This window comes from Nuphar pumila, chromosome 14 (genome assembly GCF_984573655.1).
Source record: "Nuphar pumila chromosome 14, dmNupPumi1.hap1.1, whole genome shotgun sequence".
Taxonomy (NCBI): domain Eukaryota; kingdom Viridiplantae; phylum Streptophyta; class Magnoliopsida; order Nymphaeales; family Nymphaeaceae; genus Nuphar; species Nuphar pumila.
Window position 1 is genome coordinate 88,121,462 of NC_143262.1, and position 22,544 is coordinate 88,144,005.

The 22,544-nt window shown below is 34.6% G+C and overlaps 1 protein-coding gene across 4 annotated transcripts in view; it reads left to right on the forward strand.

Moving 5' to 3' along the window:
* Positions 1-22,544, forward strand: part of LOC149817294 (ran-binding protein M homolog) — a 58,332-nt gene that overhangs the window by 24,622 nt on the left and 11,166 nt on the right. For all 4 annotated transcript variants that reach the window (XM_089988092.1, XM_089988095.1, XM_089988094.1 and 1 more), the window contains exon 6: positions 9,697-9,773. In XM_089988092.1, the coding sequence (XP_089844218.1) occupies positions 9,697-9,773 (77 nt within the window). The remainder of the gene's footprint in view (positions 1-9,696; positions 9,774-22,544) is intronic.

Genomic DNA, 22,544 nt, shown 5'->3' on the forward strand with positions numbered 1-22,544 from the left:
TAGTGAAAATGCACTTCTAATGGCCTCTAGACAAATGGAGAAGTCTAGCCTCAAAAGGTATTTAAAACTCAAAATGAAAAAAAAAACTTTTGGCCTTTTTAAAGTATGCCGAAGGTATATCGTATGATACACCCGATATGGGTATGATACACACTTCTATCATAGGAGTGTGTATCATGTCGTAAACCCCAAAAGTAACGATGCGTATCATAACGTATTGTACGAAACAACACGATACAGACAACCTTGGAAATACCCATGTTACATAGGTTCAATAGATGTGCTAAGGTGGTATAATATGTGTTCTCCTATATATATATACATATATATGTTTTTTAGGAGTTTGTAATAGATACTACCATTTAGGGGTATTTTGGTCATTTGACCTTGTAATAGAATCTACCCATTAGGGGCAGAGCTGCCATCTCATGTTTTTATTTTTTATTTTTTTGTATTTTCTTATTTTTGTTTTTTTGTATTTAGTTGGTATTGTCAAGGAAACTTTTATCCTTGACAATATGACTCTGGGGCTCCCCAATGGTTAGAAATCTAGTTGTGGGGAACTATATATTATGGCTATGTCTCTCTTGTAACCTATGCATTTTGTGTGCATTCAATCTTAAATAAAGATCATATTTTTTATCTTTTGTGTTAGCCCTTTGTAGCTTTGTGTATTTTGCCCATAAGTGGCTTTTGTGACTTTTGTGAATGTGCACCTTGTAGCCCTTTAGTGGCATTGTATTTGTGAACACTTTGTTTCATTACATGGTATCAAAGCCATTGGTATTGACGATCAGGTAAAGCTTGTTCGTGTGAACGTGGATTGTATGATCATGGGCTCGTGGTGTCTTAAAGAACCTTGCTTCTATTATTTTTCTCTCTCTCTTTCTCTCTCTTCTTCTATTCTATCAATGGAGGATGAACGAGAAGTCATCATCTCTCTTCCTATAAGACTTAATGACACTATGTGATGTGGGCATCCATAGTAAACCATAAAATTTTGGAAAAGGGTCTATGGGGTTTGGTGGACGGCCTCGAGAAAGAACGAAAACTTGTTTTCTCAAAGAATGAAAATGGCAAATAGGGGCACTTCAAGGAGAAAAATGAATAAAGCCGTTGCTGATTACAAAAGGAGAAGAAAAGAGTGGAAAATGGATCATTCCAAAATCATGAGATGACTCATTAATAGTGTTGACATCAAGAAATGTTCTAATTTGACAAAATTCAATTTTGCTAGTGATGCCTGAAAGTATCTCCAAGATATATATTGTCTTAAAGATATAACCTATATATGTAACCTCCAAAATAAAGCGAGGATCATGACCCAAGGAGACATGAGCATTAGAAAATACCATAATGCTCTCTCTTTTTTGGGATGAATTGGCTCTTTTAGAGCCTAAGTGACACTGTTCCCCTGACATAGAGCTCCGTGAAAAACAAATCAAAATAGAGCATTTTTACCAATTTATTAATGAGCTTAGACCCGATTTTGAGAGGAACAAATCGGCTCTCCTCCATAGAAGGGGTATTCCTACCATGATCAAAACTCTAGAAGAATTGACTATGGAAGAGAATAGGTTAAAAAACCCCACCTCCTCCAAAGATGAAGAATCAATTCTTGCTATGTTAAGACCCAAAAATCACACAAGAACTTACAAGCTTCCTCACTTTGGAAGAAGCTCAAATGACTATGAATACAAGAAGAGTGGTAAGATAATATACCATTTTTGCAATGAGCCGGGTCACATAAAGTCATTTTTCCCAAAGAGGAGAAGAGAACATCAAAGAGATGAAAAAGAGTGAGCTCCGTAGGCTCATCTTTTGAAATAAATAGTGCAAATAAAAGCTCTAAAAGCGGTGGCTTAATGTCACTAGCACAAAGGATTAAGTACCACAAAGGAGAGACGATGATAGTTGGACCCATTGAGTTTGAAGCCGATAGAAAAATGAGTCTTTTTCACCCATTAGAGAGGAGAGACGATGAAAAAGATTACGTACCACAAAGGATCACGGTCCAATAATGGACAAGCAAAAACCCACAATGGGGAATATCGAAATAGTCCACTAAAGGACAACTCAGGAAGCCTTCAAAGAGGCAAAATATATAAATTTTTATTGAAAGAGGGCTTAAAAAGCCATATGTTACAAGAGGGAGAGCCCTCTATTTATAGAGGATGAAAACAAAAAGGAGAGGGACCACATCGGGCTCTCTTCTAGTTGTTGGGAGCCCCAATGGTCATATTAATGACCGTTGGGGCCCCAACGACTAGATGGGTGGGCCCCCATGCAGTCCTTTTACATGATGTAATAAAATAAAAAAGTAAAAAGAATAAAAAGAAATAAAAGAAAATCCTAAAAAAAATGGTACAAGGAAATTACCAAAATACCCCTATCGGGTTTTTGGATGTACAACAAAGAAAAGAGAGTTCTTGATGAAGTATATATATATATTTATATAAGATACATATTTTATCACTCCCCCTCAAACTTTACGTGGGGATAACAGAAAGTTTGAAGATACAAAGGATAAACTCTAAGTCTTTAATGGAAGTCATCTTTATAGCCCATGAGAGAATTTTGCAAATGTCAGCCTTTAACTGTCTTTAATGATCATCCCCAAGTACCTTCCATGAGGTATCATAGGTACTTCTTCCATCTCATCTTTAAGATCTTGTGGCACAAACAAAAGAGCTCAAAGTAAAAAATATCTTTGCATTTCAATCGAGCACTATGTGAAAATATCATTAAAAAAATCATAATTATCTTATTTAAAGAACATGATCCATTAAAACAAGATAATTACTTATGCATACACAATGTCTTTAGAAGAAATAGTAGTCTTCTAAGAATCAGACTTAAACACAATTTGATAAACTCATTATATTCTTGAAGAAAGATATGTGCACCCAGGCACAAGTCCCAAAGGAGAAAACATGTGAAAATGTCTACAAAGCGACAATGTATATGAGGGCTGCCAACTCCACAAAGAGGTATGTCATGTGAAAATACCTCAAAAAGAGATAATGTGCACTATGAGCACAAATAGCCCAAAGAGATATGTGCATACAAGCACTAATTCCCCACAGACAGGCCAAACGGAAAAAGTGATTTTTAAAATATGCATATCAATGATATAAACTTTCATTGATAATTATTTTTCTATCTAAGGAAGACACAAGTAGTAAGGATTAAAAAAAACATTTAGAACAAAATCCCATATGATAAATGCAAATCAAAACTAAATTAAGAATTCCCATAAATATGAAATTTTGCAAATCTCAACAATAGTTCATCACTACAAGCAATCACCTCATTAGACCTCCAAATCTCACAAATCAAGTGTATAAGCGATTAAATCAAGAACATAAATATAATGCCACTAAAAGACCAAATACACACACGAAGGTGTGTATAAACACCTCTTGTCTACATATAATGATACTTGAAACGAGTGTATCAACGATTAGAACAAGAGTACAACAGCCAACCATGGGCTAAAAGTCACACACAAAAGTGTGAACAAACATCTCTTGTCTACATATAATGATACTTAAAATCAAGTATGTTCAACGACTAGAACAATAGTACAAAGCCAACCATGCGCTAAAACATACACAAAGGTGTGACTAAACATCTTGTCTACATAAAATGACACTTGAAATGAGTGTATCAACGACTAGAACAAGAACACAAAAGCCAACCATGGGCCAACATCACACACAATGGTGTGAAACAACAAGCCTTGTCTATATATAATGACACTCAAAACAAGTGTATCAGGTACTAGATCAAGAGAACAAAGCCAACAATGGGATAAAAACACATACGAAAGTGTGAACAACATTTCTTCTCTACATAAGGTGACACTTAGATAGAAGGCATAAAAGGTGAAAGTCAATTGAGGTAAGAAGACTTGTAATGGGAATATAATTAAAAACAAATATCAATTTTTCAATATATCTAGAAACACTATGGTTTCAAAAAGTTAGACATCCATCATGAGTACACATAATTAAGAACATCCATAACAAAGTCAATGGCCAAAGAACACACAAGTGATGTCACACACTCATAATCAGAGATCACATAACATGTCATTTAGAGTCAAACTACAAGTTGACAATCTAAAGTGACATAACACGAGGTGCACATAACTCACCCCAACAAACATCTCTGTAATAATAACAAGGCCAAGAAAATTGATGCATCAAATAAAGTTTGTGATGGACAATATAAATGCCATTAAGGAAATCATTTTCTAAACAGGTGATTTTATAAAGAGAGCCGATCAAATCAAAGATCCAATAATGGTAGATAATCAATCATATGCACAACAATATGCCTTATGACAATAATTTTACATAAACACGGATCATGCTTAACATAATCAATTCTTCAAAATGAAGTCATTTATACCAAAAAGTCTCATTATGCAACAAACACAACATGAAATATTAAGCAATGTCATGTGTAAGAACTGATTTGGAATAATCCAAAAGTCAAATCAAGCCTTAACTATAATAGTGCAATTATATGCACACCAAATGATAATAGATGCAATTTTATGCAATACAGGATGTCGAATGACAATAATCTTGAATGAGCAAAAAATTTAAGCCAATATAGGCATTCTTAATTAAGGTGGTAAGATTATGAAGTTTGAAAATCTCATGTGAGAAACCATGAAAGGAAATGAAGTCCATAATTGAAACTTCAAATGATGCTTACAACCACTCTCAAAAGAACCACAAAAGTTCACAACGAGCATATACTCACAAGAACCACTAGGGTTTAACAAAAATACTCAAAAAAGGGTATACAAGAAGAATAATAATTTTCATTCAAGTGGGAGAAACCCACACTCAAGAGGATAATAAGTTTATGAACTTGTTAAAACCGTACAAAAAAAAAATGCACTAAGGCACAAATCTAGAAAATCAAATATTTGTTGAGGAGGAAAAATTCAAAACTCATAAGTTTATAAAAAACATATGACTTAAAAGGTTAGAACCAACTCATAATTCAACATGCATTAATAAAAACCATAAATTTTACAATGAGACAAACACTTGAAGACAATCAAATTGAAGAATCTTTAAGAGCATCAAGATGCAAAAATAACCATATTTCATATGATAATAATACATGACTACTCTTTTTAATAAAAACTAATCTTAATTCAACATGCAAAAAAAACTTTTCCAAACAAATATTGCTCATACGGAATGATGCATTAGATTAGCCTTGTTAAAAGAATTAAAACTTAATAAGGAATTTTTCATAGATGATATATGTCAAGATTTTTTTTCGAAAAACATACAATATTCTAAGAAGCCACTCATAAGACTTTTTAGTGGATAAGCACATACCTTCAACACGAAACAACAAATATGATGTGAGTGTAGAAGAGTATGTGATCAATAGCTTTACACTACATATATCACAAAAATTTTAATCTCAACATAACTTTCTCTAAAGACATACCATTCATATGAAAGACATGCTTACAAACAAAGTTAAGCATAAAATATAAATTAAAAAAATTGTCATCAAATTATGCTTAAAAGAAAAACATTATTAATGACCCATTAAAGCAAGTTTTGAGAAATCATATATCTAGTTTTTCGAAAAACAAGTTCACCGGTCTAAGAATTTATCATTTAAAAATTTCAGAACATACGAAAAGGTGAAGGTTCAATGAAAGAACCAAATAACACAAGCACTAAACGTGCAAAATAGTTTTTTTTAATATATATATTTTTAATAAAAACATAACGATAAAGAAAACACATACATATAAATGATCAAGGAAGTAAATATTTCTTCATAATGCATTATACCTAAGGAAAAAGAATACATACCGAATAACTTTAAGAAATAAAAGAGAGAAAACTAAATACTTTGCCATTTTTCTTAAAATTTCTTGAATAACATGCTTCTCGATGCACCAAAGAGCAACTCGATCACAACCTTGCTCTGATACCATGTTAGAAAGTATGCGAAAATGAATAATAAGAATGCTTAATGCATTCACACGGTCCAATAATGGACAAGCAAGAACCCACAATGGGAAATACCGAAATAGTCCACTAAGGGACAACTCAGGAAGCCTTCAAAGAGGCAAAATATATAAATTTTTATTGAAAGAGGACTTAAAAAGCCATATGTTACAAGAGGGAGAGCCCTCTATTTATAGAGGATGAAAAACAAAAAGAGAGGGACCACATGGGGCTCTCTTCTAGTTGTTGGGAGCCCCAATGGTCATATGACTAGATGGGTGGGCCCCCATGCAGTCCTTTTACATGATGTAATAAAAGAAAAAAATAAAAAAAAGTAAAAAGAATAAAAAAAGAAATAAAAGAAAATCCTAAAAATAAAAAATGGTACAGGAAAATTATCAAAATACCACTATCAGGTTTTTGGATGTACAACAAAGAAAAGAGAGTTCTTGATGAAGTATATAAGTATATATATACATATATGTATATATATACTTATATATATATATATGCATATTTTAACATTATACACATCTGCATGGCTGTTCTGGGTGTGATTATATATATATATATATATATATATATATATGGGTGGCCCCCCATGCAGTCCTTTTACATGATGTAATAAAAGGAAAAAATAAAAAAATAAATAAAAGAAAATCCTAAAAATAAAAAATGGTACAGGAAAATTACCAAAATACCCCTATCAGTTTTTTGGATGTACAACAAAGAAAAGAGAGTTCTTGATGATGTATATATATATATATATATATATATATATATGCATATTTTAACATTATACACATCTGCATGGCTGTTCTGGGTGTGATTATAATGGCAATCACCCTGTCTCTTTTACCCAGCTGCATAATGGGATGTCCTCCCAATTACTTCTTTCATACTTTGTTATTTAAAAAATTGTGGGTTTTGGTCACTGTTATTGAAATATTAATGAGGTTTCGTTTAGGATGTTGTGGGGCTCACTGCAGGACATACTCAGATTTACTGCATCTGTTGACCATGCAATATACCAATACTTCCAGAGATTGCCTAGGAGCCATGACGTGATCTAATTTTTATGTTTGCTTGAGTACTTGGAATGCATGATGGAGCTTCTTCTTGGATTTGATATTCGTTATCCTTGTTAAACAAGGGATGACTATGGTAATAGCAAGATAGAAAGAGTCTATGCACCGATTGGTTTGACCCCTTTTTCTTTGGATAGTAACACACATATATATAGAGAGAGTGGTCCCATGACCAGGTTTGTCTCTTTGATACTTCCAAGTATGAAATGAGAGAAAATAAAGTTTAAATAGGGTAGACATGGAGTGTCCAACAGCTAGATGCTTCATGTCTAGGTCATTCAAAAGTGTTAGACAAGCGACACATTTTTTTGACACTTTATGTTAAAAAATGAAGGGTTCATGCTATGTTTAGGGGTGTCAATGTAAGTGTCAGTGCCGAGAAGTGTCACACTGACACCTTGACCCTGTAGAAGTGTCAAAGTAACATAGCTGATTATATAATACTCACCTGACTTGGTTAAATCATAAGTTGACTCAGTTGAGTCATGGTTGTCCTATAAAAACTTAGTTGACTTGGCTCAATCAACTTGTGAGTCCACGGAGCCTTGATCAAATGCTGGGTCATTCATTAGGTTGACCCAGTGAATGGCGAGTCAAGCTGAGTCAACTTGGTGGGTTTTCAAACAATGGGTATAAAGCTAATAAAAAAGATCTGCAATTACTGAAATAAATTGCTTCATTAACTCTAAAGCATAAATAAATAACAATAATTGCAAATAATCATGATAAAATGTTTAGATGCACTGAGCAATATCTGTTTGTTTATGGAACTCAGCTTACAATGCCATGCTTTGCAACAAGATCTAAAGGAGAAATGTGACATGCAAGCTGATCGTGTTGAATTTTGATTCTATTTATTTTTTTCTTCAATTAGTAAATCTAGAAGCCATTAATTTGTTTAGTACATCTCGAAAAGTATATAAAGAAGAGTAACCCTCATTTCAAAAGTGCATGCATATATATATATATATATATATATATATATATATATATATATATATATAAAGCACACATACCACTAGAATTCGTCAAACAAATATATAAGAACAAAGGAAACCAGAATTGCTTGAACAAAAAATTATATGAAAATGTATAACAAAAAAAATGACCTTCAATTAATTTTTGATGAAAAGTGTTCTCCCTTTGATATATTATGTGTTTTTGGCAATAGGGAGTTGGGAGCTCAAGTTTCTTTTTCTAAGAAACAAGTAAATAAGTAATGACTCAAATTTAGCACGTGGTTTTTGTATCTTACTTTTTTTTATCAGCATAAATGGAGTGAAATTTTTATAGTTTTTTTAGGGTTCAAATGTGATCTAAAAGGTGTCTAACTTGCCTAAAGTATGTAGGTTTCATGAAAGGGGCGTGGCCTCTCGTAGATGCCCATGCCTCTGGTGGAAGTTTAGGTCTCTTTAAGGAAGAGGTCTAAGCATCTGAAGCTTAAGGGCTGTAGTGGCGTATGCCTTTAACACCCTCACAAGTGCCTCCAAAACAGTGATGATGCATAGTTTGTGGTCTCCAAGGTGTAATATGGATAATCTTTCAACGCTCTTATGTAGAAGAATTGTCATTAAGGTTCTGTTTTTTGTGTTTTGACCATCCTATGCATCGATGTACAGGTTCTGGACAATAGACCAGGCTGACTGTGATCCTTCATCGTGATAATGCAGAAGATTTTTGATAGCACTTATAAAAGATGAGTGTAAAATATAACATAATAATGTAAAGAATTATTGAAAATAATGCGAATTTGAAATGTGTACACTCGGACAACTAATGTGATGATGTACAAATGTCTCTTTTCTATCCACAGCCCAGGAAAATTTGTCTGATACTTCATGTTCTGTTCTATGCTTGTGAAACCTTGATCAGCAGGGCTTCTAAATCTTAGAAGACCTGGTGTGTAGCTTAAGTGTGAAATGTATTGACAAGTGGGAGATAATTAACAGAGTCCAATGAAGGATTCTGATATCACGCCAACGGGAGGAAGAACCTTTTTTTCTTTGTGGCCTTTCTTATAGCGACCTATTGTTTATTCTCTCTCTCTCTCTATATATATATATAGGGCGATTCAATGTTGATACCGTACCACCATAAGGTGGTACACGATTTACATAGATCCAAGCTCCAAATGCAAAATCTAACCTTTGGATCATGTTTAACATGTTTTATTTACTATTTCTGTGTTAAAGTTGACTGAAATATGATGTTTTATACCATTTCCAGACCACCCTTATTTTCATGAATTGTGAGCCGTTGATTTTCACTATCTCAAAAATAGGATCTTATGATGTATCAAACATGATAAAACCTTCTAACATAGTAAATAAATCATGCCAAACACTTCCGTACGGTTAGATCTATCATTTGATGGGTGGATCCATACTGTATGGTATCATAGTACATAACCACCTTATATTTTCCAATATATATATATATATCTGTGTGTTTGTATTTATGTATTTTTGTGTATGTGTGTATAAAATGATAGTTTGGCAGATAGATAGATAGGATTCCGGTGTTTATTTCTTTTGCACTTGCATGCTTCCTGTTTTGATTGACAGATTTTGACATTGTTTCTTATGACCAAATCTTAATCCCCAATGCAGGCATACATGTTGGAGGAAAAACAAAAGCAACAGAGGGCTATGGAGAAAATGTCTTTGCCTTTGAATGTCAGCCACTGGTCAGTAATTATAACATTAGTATTCCCCCTTTCATGAGATTCACTTTGGTGAAAAATTAGTTGAGTGGTTTTTCTAATATTATTCATTGTTGCTATTTCATTTGAGGAGTTTATTGTTATGTACCTAACACATTATTTATTTATTCATGAAACATTAGAGGGGTGAAAATTGGTGATTCTGTGACAAGCGATTGTAGAATTGAAATACCCATTTTTTATGGCTTTTGTGGTTTGTTTTTGTTAATCTTCAGTTTAGTTCGAAGCAATATTTCAAAATATTTTCCACATCTACTTCTGTTCTGTGATGCATTTGAATGATGGAAGAATGTACTGCTGCCAATCCATCACCCATCAACATTCATGAACTCAGAACTAGCTATTTCAACAGATGGTATCTTTTTTTCCTCGTGAGAACGGTTAGATGATTTTATCCTATTGTCTGTTTTAGGGCTGTCAACAGGTCGTGTATCAGACCCTGTCATGGTTCATCCAAACCCGCCCAAATAAGAGTCAGGTTCAAGTTTGGGTTTGAGAAAATAGAAGCAAAAAGCTGACCCAGATAAGTTATTTACAATATATATATATATATATATATATATATATATATATATATATAGAGAGAGAGAGAGAGAGAGAGAGAGAGAGAGAGAGAGATGCTAACCACTCTTCTAGCTAACTGTTAAAAAATGTAAGCTCATAGATAATCTCATATGTAAATATCCCATAATATGTAATCTTTTTTTTCCAGTTTAGTTACAATAGCATAGGTTAGTTAGGTTTTTACTTTTTAGTTTGTTTTTCATTTTTGGACATAATATAGACCTTTTGCTTTTTGACTAAGTCAAAAAGCAAAAGCTGGACATAATATAAACCTTTTGCTTTTTGACTAAGTCAAAAAACAAAAGCTGTGAGAGTCGTTGGACACTCCAACGGCTCTATTTAGAGCAACTCTCCCTTGCCCTCTCTTTTTGTGTATATATATGGGGAGTTACCCCATTGTATTTTATCTTGTGTATGTGGGTTTTATCTCACTTAAATTATATCAATTCTTCACTTTTTCAGTTGGAATCTCTCTTTTGAGTATTTTGTGTGTGAACCCTAGTGGTTCTTAAGTGTTTGCCTTGTGTGTGAACCTTTATGGTTCTTGAGAGAGTTTATTCGTGAGGAAGCATTTGAAGTTTGTTTGAGGATTCTATTTTCTTACATGGTATCAAAGTTTGGTTGAAGCAATCAAGATAAGTTCTTTTGGTGCATTGGGAAATGTGCCACACAACTTTCTTGCAAGAAAGTGATCTTTCTTGAAGTGGTGATTGTGTGAAAGCGTAAAAAGCTTGAAGAATATTCGTACTGATCATTTATGGTAGAGTATTCTTTTATTTAGTTTTTCTCTTTCTTCTCTTATCTCTTTTCCTAAATATTGTAAAATGGATGACGATGATAATGTCACCATTAAGCCCATCAAACTAAATGATTCCAACTATGTCACATGTGTTAAAATGTAAAATATATATAATAATAATATTCATATTATTATTATTATTATATATATATATATATTAATGCAATTTTATTTTTATTTTTATTTTTCTGTATTTTTTGCTATTTTCTTTTTAATCTTTGAAAGTCTAGTTCTAATAAAACTAGACTTACATTATTAGTTAAGTTCCACTTGGATCTTAACAAATAATGTAATTGTTGGACTAGTCCAACGGTTACATTTATAACCGTTGGACTAGTCCAACAACTACAAAGGAGAGCTTCTTAAGAGCTCTCCTCTCCCACTTGTATATAAAGAGGTGCATCCCCTCTTGTATTTTCAATTCCAATGCTTCTTAAGCATTTGATGTTTTCATATCAATAAAGAATATTTTATTTCTTCTTTTGTTTCCCATTATACCCTTTTTAAGGGTTATGCTTTAGTGTCTTTTAGACACCTTCTCGTGCGAATCTAAGTTCGTGTTTGGAAGATCCTCATTTCATTTTGTGGTATCAGAGCAAGGTTCATCCTACATCATGAAGATTTCTTGCCTGATTTTCCATGCCAAGCTTGAAAATGTGTTTTATCACCTTGGTTGGGTTTTTAAAGCCTCTTTTAAAGGAAGGAGAGAAAAGAAAGGCTCGTTGCATCAAAATATCGTGTTTGCTTTCTCTTACTCTCTCTTTCTCTTTCTTTATTTCTTTTTTCTCCTTGTTTTATCACCTTTGTAAAAGATGAATGATCAAGATAAAATCACCGTCATACCCATAAAGCTAAAACAAATTATGTAATATGGACTTCAATAATGAAGCACTATATACGGGGAAAAGGGTTGTGGGGGCATAGTAGATGGTTCCGATTCAGAACCTAAACCTGTTCTCACCAAAATAGAAGGTGATAAAGAAGTTCCCTTGGCCGAAGGGGAAAAAAGCTAAGTCTTAGCCAACTATGAAAAGAGTTGGAAAGAATGGAGAATAGGGCATGCTAAAATTATGTCATGGCTAATCAATAGTGTTGACATAAATTGTTCTAGTCTTGCCAAGTTTGAGCATGCCGATAAGGCGTGAGAATATCTCAAAAATATATATTCCCTAAAAGATATTGCACATGTGTGCAATCTTCAAGAAAGGGTTAGATCTATGACCCAAGGTGACAAAATTATACGAGAATACTATAATGAATTATCCGAACTTTGGGGTGAATTGGCTATTCTAGAGCCAAAATGGCATTGCCCAGAAGATATTGAGCTCCGACAAAAACAACTTGATATGGAGCATTTTTATCAATTTGTAAATGGTTTAAGACTGGAATTCGAGTCAACGAAATCGGCTCTTCTTCATCGAGGAAAAGTTCCCTCTATTGTCGACACTATAGAGGAATTAACTATGGAGGAAAACAGAATTACTCCAAAGGCTGAAGATGATTATGTTCTTACTGTATCCAGACCAGGAAATCATGTACAATCATATAGACCACCCCATTTTAACCGCCAAAGAGTTGATTATGACAAGAAAAAGGTTATCTGCCATCATTGTCGTGAACTGGGACACTACAGGCCTCAGTGTCCTAAGCTTAAGGAGCTCAGAGAAAAGAGAGTTGCGATTGCTGGATCGAAGCCCAAAGATCAAGATGCACCAGTCTCTATGGCCCAGCTAATGGAGATTCTCCAACCTCTCATTAAAGGAGCTTCCTCCTCATCAGAAGCTTCGACTGGAGCAACTACTTTATCTTTTTCCGATCAAGGTAACTTCCCTTGGCTTCTTGAGTCTGGTGCTTCATTCCATATGACCCCAAATGATAAAAGTTAAAAATAAAACAAGTGTGTTAAAAGTTTTTACAACTGATGGAACTTCTCTTGAAATAGAAGGAATATGAAATTTTGAAAAAATCCATAAAATTGAGAAATTTTTTGTTCCAGAAGTAAGATTTATTCCCAAACTAAATTTAAATCTATTATATGTTTCTCAAATATCTGACCATGGTTGTAATGTTTCCTTCTCTTCTCATGGTTGCTGGGTACAAGATTGCTAGTCAAGAAAGCTGATTGGGGAAGGCCATAGAGAAGGGGGACTCTATTACATGGATTTTTTGGAAATGCTAAAGAAAGCTTTTTGTTATAACATTCATAAAAATGAGTTGGAGTTGTGGCACAAAAGACTCGGTCATCCTCATATAGCCAAAATCCAACATTTTTCAAATCTAGAAAAGATATAGAGAGAGGAACAAAGATTTGCATATGGTTTTTATTGATTTAGAGAAGGCATACGATAGAGTACCTAGGGATGTTCTCTGGTGGACAATGATGAAGAAAGGTGTTTCTCTTAAGTACATTAGTATAATTAAAGATATGTATGAAGGAGTAGTAACCAATGTCCGCACTTGTGGAGGGGTGACAACCAATTTTCCTATAACGGTTGGGTTACATCAAGGATCTGCTTTAAGCCCTTTCCTATTTGCGATAGTGATGGATGAGCTTACGAGATCAATTCAAGAAAATGTACCGTGGTGTATGTTGTTTGCTGATGATATTGTTTTGATTGATGAGTCTAGAGCTGGGGTTAATGCTAAGTTAGAATTATGGAGACAGACATTGGAAGCTAGAGGTTTTAAGTTGAGTAAGAGTAAGAATGAATATATGGAATGTCAGTTTAGTAAGCAACGAAGTAGTGATGGGAGTGTAGTGAAGCTTGGTGAGCAAGAAATACCGGTGAATGATTATTTCAAATATTTGGGATCCATCATTCAAAAGTATGGAGAAATTGATGGAGATGTAAATCATAGGATAAAGGTTGGGTGGATGAAATGGAAAAGTGCAATTGGAGTGCTGTGCGATCGTAGAATGCCATTGCGGTTGAAGGGAAAGTTTTATAGGACAACTATTAGACCCGCTTTACTATATGGTACGGAATGTTGGGCTGCCAAGAGACATCATATTCAAAAAATGAGTGTAGCTGAGATGCGGATGCTTAGATGGATGTGTGGAAATACTATAAAAGATAAGATTCGGAACGAGAAGATACGTAAGAAGGTAGGTGTTGCACCCATTGAAAATAAGATGCGAGAGAATCGTTTACGGTGGTTTGGACATATTCGGCGAAGGCCTAATGATGCTCCAGTTAGAAGGTTGGAGAAATGGGAAAATATATTTGTTAAAAGAGGTCGGGGTAGGCCTAGGAAGACTTGGATGGAGATGATAGGAAAGGATATGAATGCTTTGAACCTCACCGAGGACATGGCATTGGATAGAAATGATTGGAGGAAAAGGATTCATGTGGAAGACCCAAAATGAATTTCTTTTTTGGTTCATATCGCTGACCCCAATTGTTTTGGGATGAAGACGTAGTTGTTGTTGTTGTTGTTGAAACATTTACTTGTAAAGATTGTATTCTTGACAAAATGAAAAGATTACCATTTCAGAATAGAACTTTTGTCTCTTCAAGACCACTTGAATTAGTTCACTCGGATGTTTGGGGTCCTGTACCAATAATTTCTAAAGGAGAATTTGCTTATTATGTTATCTTTGTCAATGATTATTCCAGACATATATGGATTTACTTTCTAAAATATAAAGTTTGAAGCAGAGTTACTGGAAGCGCCTAGGTAAAAGGGGAAGCGCGCTTCGGAAGCGTGAAATGTCGCGCTTCCGAAGCGTGAGGGGAAGCGTCCCCCTTTTTTGGGAAGTGCGCTTCCCTTTTATGGGAAGCACCACGCTTCCCCCTCGCTTCCCCATTTTTTTCATTTTTTTCGCTTCTCCCTCGCTTCCTAGGTCGCTTCCGAGACGATTCAGAATTTTCTTCTAAGTAGTCCCACGCTTCCCCGCTTCCTAAATTTTTGAAAGTGCCTCGCTTCCCGCTCTCGCTTCCTCGACTGGTAACTCTGGTATGAAGTATTTTCATACTTTCAAACATTTCATAATATGGTTAAAAACAAGTTTCAAAATGAAATTTTCATATTTCACACAGATTCAGGGGGAAAATTCTTGTCCACAGATTTTAAAAATTACCTTAACTTGCATGGCATCACACATAAAAGGTCTTGTCCATATGCACCCCAACAAAATGGGCTGGCAGAACGAAAACATCGCCATATTATGGAAACCACTAGGACTCTATTAATAGCAAATCAAGTCCCAAAAGATTTCTGGGCAGAAGCTGCCTTGACTGCCACCTATCTGATTAATCGAATGCCTTCTTCTTCTTTGCAAAATATAACACCAATCGAAAAACTTATGAACCTTTCTCCAGATTACTCTAGGCTGAGAGTATTTGGATGCAAATGTTTCATATTTACAGACAAAAATGATAAACTTTCTCCCTGTGCGATTCCTTGTGCCTTTTTAGGATATGCTGAAAATAAAAAAAGGATATATGTGTTTTGACTTCAAAAATAATAAGCTATATGTATCAAAAAATGTTTCTTTTCTAGAAAAAGAGAGCTTCTTTGATTTTGAAAAACCAAAGGAAGTCACAAAGTACTCCTTTTTGTTAGATCTAACATCAAAATTTGACGAATATGATCATGACTATAACTTTGATGATGATCAAGGTATTATTGACCTTGATTACAATGTTGACAATGAAGAAGTTCATAGAGATACTAGTATACAATATTCAAGACGACGAGAGCCTAATCTTCCATGTGCACTTGAAAGATATTCTGAAATTCCAACCAGAAGGTCATCTAGAGTCTCAAGGCCTCCAGAAAAATTTGTGTTATACGAATCTTTCTCTCCCACATATAGGGCAATTATTGCATTAATTTACTCATATGAAGAACCATCTTCATACTATCAAGCCAAAAATGATGTCAAATGGGTAGAAGCCATGAAAATTGAGTTAGATACACTTGAAAAGGCTTCTACATGGTCTATTCAAGACCTTCCACTTGGGAAGAAACCTATAGGGTGTCGATGAGTTTACAAGGTTAAAACTAGGAGTGATGGTACTCTTGAAAGATATAAAGCCCGTTTTGTGGCCAAAGGTTATACCCAAGAACATGACATTGACTACGAAGAAGCCTTTGCCCCTGTTGCTCGTATGACAACAGTCAAAACCTTAATTGCCTTAGCTTTCATCAAGAAATGATCCATATTTCAGATGGACGTCAAAAATGTATTTCTAAATGAAAACCTAGTTGAAGAAATGTACATGGAAGCCCCTCCCGGTCTTAATATTCCTAAGGGTAAAGTCCTTTGCCTGAAAAAAGCTCTTTATGGCCTTAAACAAGCACCCAAAGCGTGATATGACAGGTTTAGTCATGTTATGATTGATATTGGTTTTTACTTCTGCTTGACTGACACTTCTTTGTTTATTAAGAGTTCTGATGCAATGATCATTGTGCTTCTTCTATACGTGGATGCTATGATCATCACTGGAAGCGATAAACAAGGAGTTGAAAACATCAAAAACCTTCTTAAATCTCATTTTGAAATGACTGGTTTAAGTTTATTAAGATATTTCGTAGGTATTGAAGTTGCTTACTCTCCTAGGGGTTACCTACTATCTCAAAGTAGATTTGCTTCTGATATTGTTTTCAGGTCTGACATTACCGATGATAAGAAAGTAGATACTCTAGAAGTTGTCAATGTAAAAATGAAGATCGATGATGGAGCATTCCTTTGAAGATCCTACCCCTTACAGATAGTTAGTCGGAGCTCTTTCCTATCTATCCATTACCAGACCAGACATAGCACATTGCTGTGCACACAACAAGGCAGTTTCAGCATGCTCCCACATCTGTTCATATGGGAGCAGTTTTGCGTATCATCAGATACCTCAAGACCTCTCTTTCGAGAGGAATCTTTTTGTCTTCTACTTCCTCACTTGATTTAATTGCATACACTGATGCTGATTGGGGATGTGATCCTAACAACTAACACTCAACCATTGATTTTTGTGTCTTTTTAGGTGAATCTTTGATATCGTGGAGATGCAAAAAGCAGCAAGTCTCTCTCTCATCCACGAAAGTCTAATATCGTGTCATGGCAATCACGACCGTGGAAGTAGTTTGGCTCAGACGCCTGCTTGCTGATATGGGAGTAGAAGCAACACAAGCTTCACGTATGTGCTGCAACAACAAAAGTACGATCTACATTGCAAGCAACAAAACATTTCATGAATGCACCAAGCACATTGAAATAGATTGTCACTACGTTAAAGAGGAATATCTACATGGGACAATTGATCTGCCATATGTTACCTCAGAATATCAGTTAGCAGACTTCTTTACAAAGCCTCTCGCTGCTCCCAGATTTTGACTTCCTCTTAGACAAACTTTCGCTCATTGTACCGTAAGTTTGAGGGGGAGTGTTAAAATGTAAAATATATATATAATAATATTCATATTAATACAACAACAAACAACAACAACAACTACGCCTTCATCCCAAAACAATTGGGGTCAGCGATATGAACCAAAAAAGAAATTCATTTTGGGTCTTCCAAATGAACCAATAATATTCATATTAATATTATTATATATTATTAATATATTTTTATTTTTATTTTTTTGTATTTTTTGCTATTTTCTTTTTTATTTTTGAAAGTCTAGTTCTAATAGAACTATACTTACATTATTAGTTAAGTTTCACTTGGAACTTAACTAATAATGTAACTGTTGGACTAGTCCAACGATTACATTTATAATCATTGGACTAGTCCAACGGCTACAAAGGAGAGCTTCTTAAGAGCTCTCCTCTCCCACTTGTATATAAAGGGGTGCATCCCCTCTTGTATTTTCAATTCCAATGCTTCTTAAGCATTTGGTGTTTTCATATCAATAAAGAATATTTTATTTCTTTTTTTGTTTCCCATTATACCCTTTTTAAGGGTTATGCTTTAGTGTCTTTTTAGACACCTTCTCGTGCAAATCTAAGTTCGTGTTTGGAAGATCCTCATTTCATTTCAACATGGGCTTCAATTATGAAGCATCTTATATGAGGGAAGGGTTTATGAGGATTAGTAGTTGGAACTGATGAGGAACCTACTCTAATTTTTACGAAGGATGAAGGAGAAAAGGAAATACCTCTCACGAAGGTAGAAAGAGTTAAGGCCATATCTACTTACAAGAAAAAGTGGAAAGAATGACGTATGAGACATGCCAAAATCATGTCTTGGCTTATTTGAAGTGTTGATATAAAAAAATGCTCAAGTTTAGCAAAATTTGAGCATGCAAATGAAGCTTGGGACTATCTTAAAGAGAATGTATTCTCTTAAAGATATTGCACATGTGTGCAATCTTCAAATTAAAGTAAGAAATATGGTTTAAGGAGACGAGAGCATTAGGGAGTATTATAATGGCTTGTCAGAATTGTGAGAAGAATTACTCTTCTTGAACCAAAGTGGCATTGTCCACAAGATATTGAACTCCACCAAAACCAAATCAATGCGGAGCACTTTTTGATTTCATTAGTGGATTAAGATCGAAATTTGAATCCACTAAGTCTATCCTCCTTCATCGTGGAAAAGTGCCTTCAATAGAAGACACAATAGAGGATTTAAGTACGAAAGAAAATAGACTCAAAAGTAGAATCTCCAAGAATGATGACTCAGTTCTATCCGTCTCGAAACCCTAAAACTATGTCAGGACTTACAAACCTCCTAACTATGGAAGGGGAAATGATGAAAAACAAGGAAATAATTTTGAGAGAAGAAAAATCATTTGCTACTATTGTCGTGAACCGAGACATGTAAAAATCCATTGCCCAAAATTAAAAAGGCCTTATGAGAAAAAGGTCGCCGCCGTCGGACCACCACAAGAATCAAGTGAATCTTCCATTGGAAGCATGTCACTAACACAATTGGTGGAAGCTCTTGGATCTCTACTCAAGAGAGCATCTTCATCTACGGCAACTGCAGTCTCTTCAGTTAGCATTTTTGATCCAGGTAGAACTCTATGGCTTCTTGACTCAGGTGCTTCTTTCCATATGACTCTGAATATTGAAATGCTATCCGAATGTCATAACTCAAATGGGTCCAATATTTTTACTGCTAATGGAACATCACTAGAAATTAAAGCAATAGGGAACTTCGAAAAAACTTCTACAACAACAACAACAACAACAACAACAACAACGCCTTTATCCCAAAACAATTGGGGTCGACGATATGAACCAAAAAAGAAAATCATTCTGGGTCTTCCACATGAATCCTTCTCCTCCAATCATTTCTATCCAATGCCATGTCCTCGGTGAGGTTCAAAGCATTCATATCCTTTCCTATCATCTCCATCCAAGTCTTCCTAGGCCTACCACGACCTCTTTTAACTAATATATTTCCCCATTTCTCCATCCTTCTAACTGGAGCATCATTAGGCTTTCGCCGAATATGTCCAAACCATCGTAAACGATTCTCTCTCATCTTATTTTCAATGGGTGCAACACCTACCTTCTTACGTATCTCCTCGTTCCGAATCTTATCTTTTATTGTATTTTCACACATCCATCTAAGCATACGCATCTCAGCTACACTCATTTCTTGAATATGATTTGAAAAAAAATTCATTTTTTTCCAAATATGAAAAACTTTTGTAATTCTGAGACATTTAATTGTGAAAAATGTATTCTTGGAAAAATGAAGAGATTACCCTTTCAAGAAAGAAATTTTATCTCATCTCGACCACTTGAGTTAGTACATTCGGATGTATGGGGTTCTGCACCCTTCATATCAGAAGGAGGGTTTTCATACTACGTCATTTTTGTAGATGATTTTACAAGACATACATGGATTTATTTTCTCAAACATAAATCCGAAGTATTTTTACATTTCCAAATATTTCATAAACTGGTTAAAAACCAATTTAAGAATGATATCTTTATATTTCGCACTGATTCAGGTGGAGAGTATTTATCAAAAGAATTTAGCGATTACTTAAATCTACATGGTATTTTACATAAAAAGTCATGCCCATGTACCCCACAACAAAATGGTTTAGCAGAATGAAAACATGCATATTATAGAAATAACAAGAACTCTGCTCATTACTCATCAAATTTCAAATTTTTTTGGGCCGAAGCTACTCTAACCGCAATATATCTCATTAATAAAATGCCATCATCTTTATTAAAAAATGTATCACCTGTTGAAAAACTTTTCAAACAAATTTTAGATTATTTGCGATTAAGAGTATTTGGTTGCAAATGTTTTGTTTTCTTAACAAAAATGACAAACTTTCCCCCCGGGCCATTCCTTGTGCATTCCTTGGTTATGCAAGCAATCAGAAAGGCTATAGATGCCTTGATCTCAAAACTAGGAAGTTATATGTGTCACAAAATGATTTTTTTTAGATAACAAAAGTTTTTTTGAAACTAAAAACCCTAGAGAGGTTGATGAATACTCCTTGTTGGACTTAGTTCCAGAAATTAATGAAGAAGTTGTTCAAGAAGATCAAAATAGTATAATCAACGTTGAAACATCTCATTCAGACTACATTCAATACTTCAGGCAAGGAAATCTAGAGCAACCTTGTGCTCTAGAAAAATATATTAAAGCACAAGATCAAATAGAAACCAGAAAATCATCTAAGGTGTCAAAGGTGCCCAGAAAATTTGTATCCTATGACTTTTTTTCACCAAAACATCAAGCAGATATTTCCCTATTACACTCTTATATAGAACATTCAAACTATAATACAACAAAAGAACATTCAGAATGGGTCAAAGCTATGACAACCAAGTTAAATGCCTTGGAAAAGGCAAACACGTGGACTATTCAAGATATTTCACTTGGGAAAAAGCCCATAGGATGTCGATGGGTATATAAAGTTAAAACTAAGAGTGATGTCACTCTTGAACAATTTAAAGCTCGACTAGACGCCAATAACCCTTGCCTCTATAAAGAAATTGCACCGGTCGCTAGAATGACCACCGTAAGAACTCTAATAACCCTTGTCTCTATAAAGAAATTGCATATCTTTCAAATGGATGTCAGGAATGCATTTTTCAATGAAAGTCTAGCCGAAGAAGTCTATATGGAACCACCTCCTGGCATTGAAGTTCCTCAAGAAAAAGCTTTTCGGTTACATAAGGCCTTATATGGTCTTAAGCAAGCCCCAAAGGCTTGATATGATAAATTCAGTAAGGTTATGCTTGATTTTAGCTTTCAATTTTGTCTTAATGACACAACTTTGTTTATTAAGAAATCTAATGCAGAGATCATTATTGTTTTTCTCTACGTGGAGGACATGATCATCACAGAACGTGATAAACAGGGAGTTGACAATATCAAAAAATTTCTCAAAACCAACTTTGAAATGAGTGATTTAGGTTTTTTAAAATTTTTTCTTGGCATTGAAGTAGCTTATTGTCATAGAGGATATTTACTAGCTCAATCTAAATTTGCTCTTAATATTATTGACAGGTCAGAAATCACAGATGACAGACATGTTGATACCCCTGAAGTTGTGAACATTAAAATGAAAATTGACGATGGAGAACCTTTTGAGAACCCAACACCTTATAGACAACTTGATGGGGTGTTGTCTTACCTCTCCATCACAAGTCCTGACATTACACATGTTCACACAGCAAGTCAATTCCAATATGCTCCCACCTCTATTCATATGGGAGTTGTGTTACACATTATTAGATATATTAAAACTTTCATTTTTAGAGGACTGTTTTTGTCGGTTTCTTCCACACTAGAATTAACTGCTTATACTGATGCGGATTGGGGAGGTGATCCAAATTATCGACACTCAACTACTGGACTGTGTGTGTTTCTTAGAGAGTCATTGATCTCGTGGAGGTGTAAGAAGTAACAAAAGGTTTCTCTTTCGTCTACTGAAGCCGAGTACAGAGCCATGACTACCACCACCATGGAAGTGGTCTGGTTGAGACAACTACTTTATGATATAGGTGTTACAAGTACAAGTGCATCACGACTATGTTGCGACAATAAAAGTTTCATTTACATTGCTAGTAATCGGACATTCCACAAACGAACCAAGCATATCAAAATGGACTACCACTATGTACGCGAAGAATTTCTACAAGGCCCCATTGATCTTCCCTATGTCTTCTCAGAACTTCAACTGGCAGATTTCTTCACCAAACCACTTACTAGTCCTCAATTTCACTTTTTCTTGGACAAACTTTCGGTTGTTCAACCATAAGTTTGAGAGAGAGTGTTAAAAATTGTAATCTCATATGTAAATATCCCATAATATGTACTCTTTTTTTTTTCAGTTTAGTTACAATAGCATAGGTTAGTTAGATTTTTATTTTTTAGTTTATTTTTAATTTTTGGACATAATATAGACCTTTTGCTTTTTGACTAAGTCAAAAAGCAAAAGCTGTG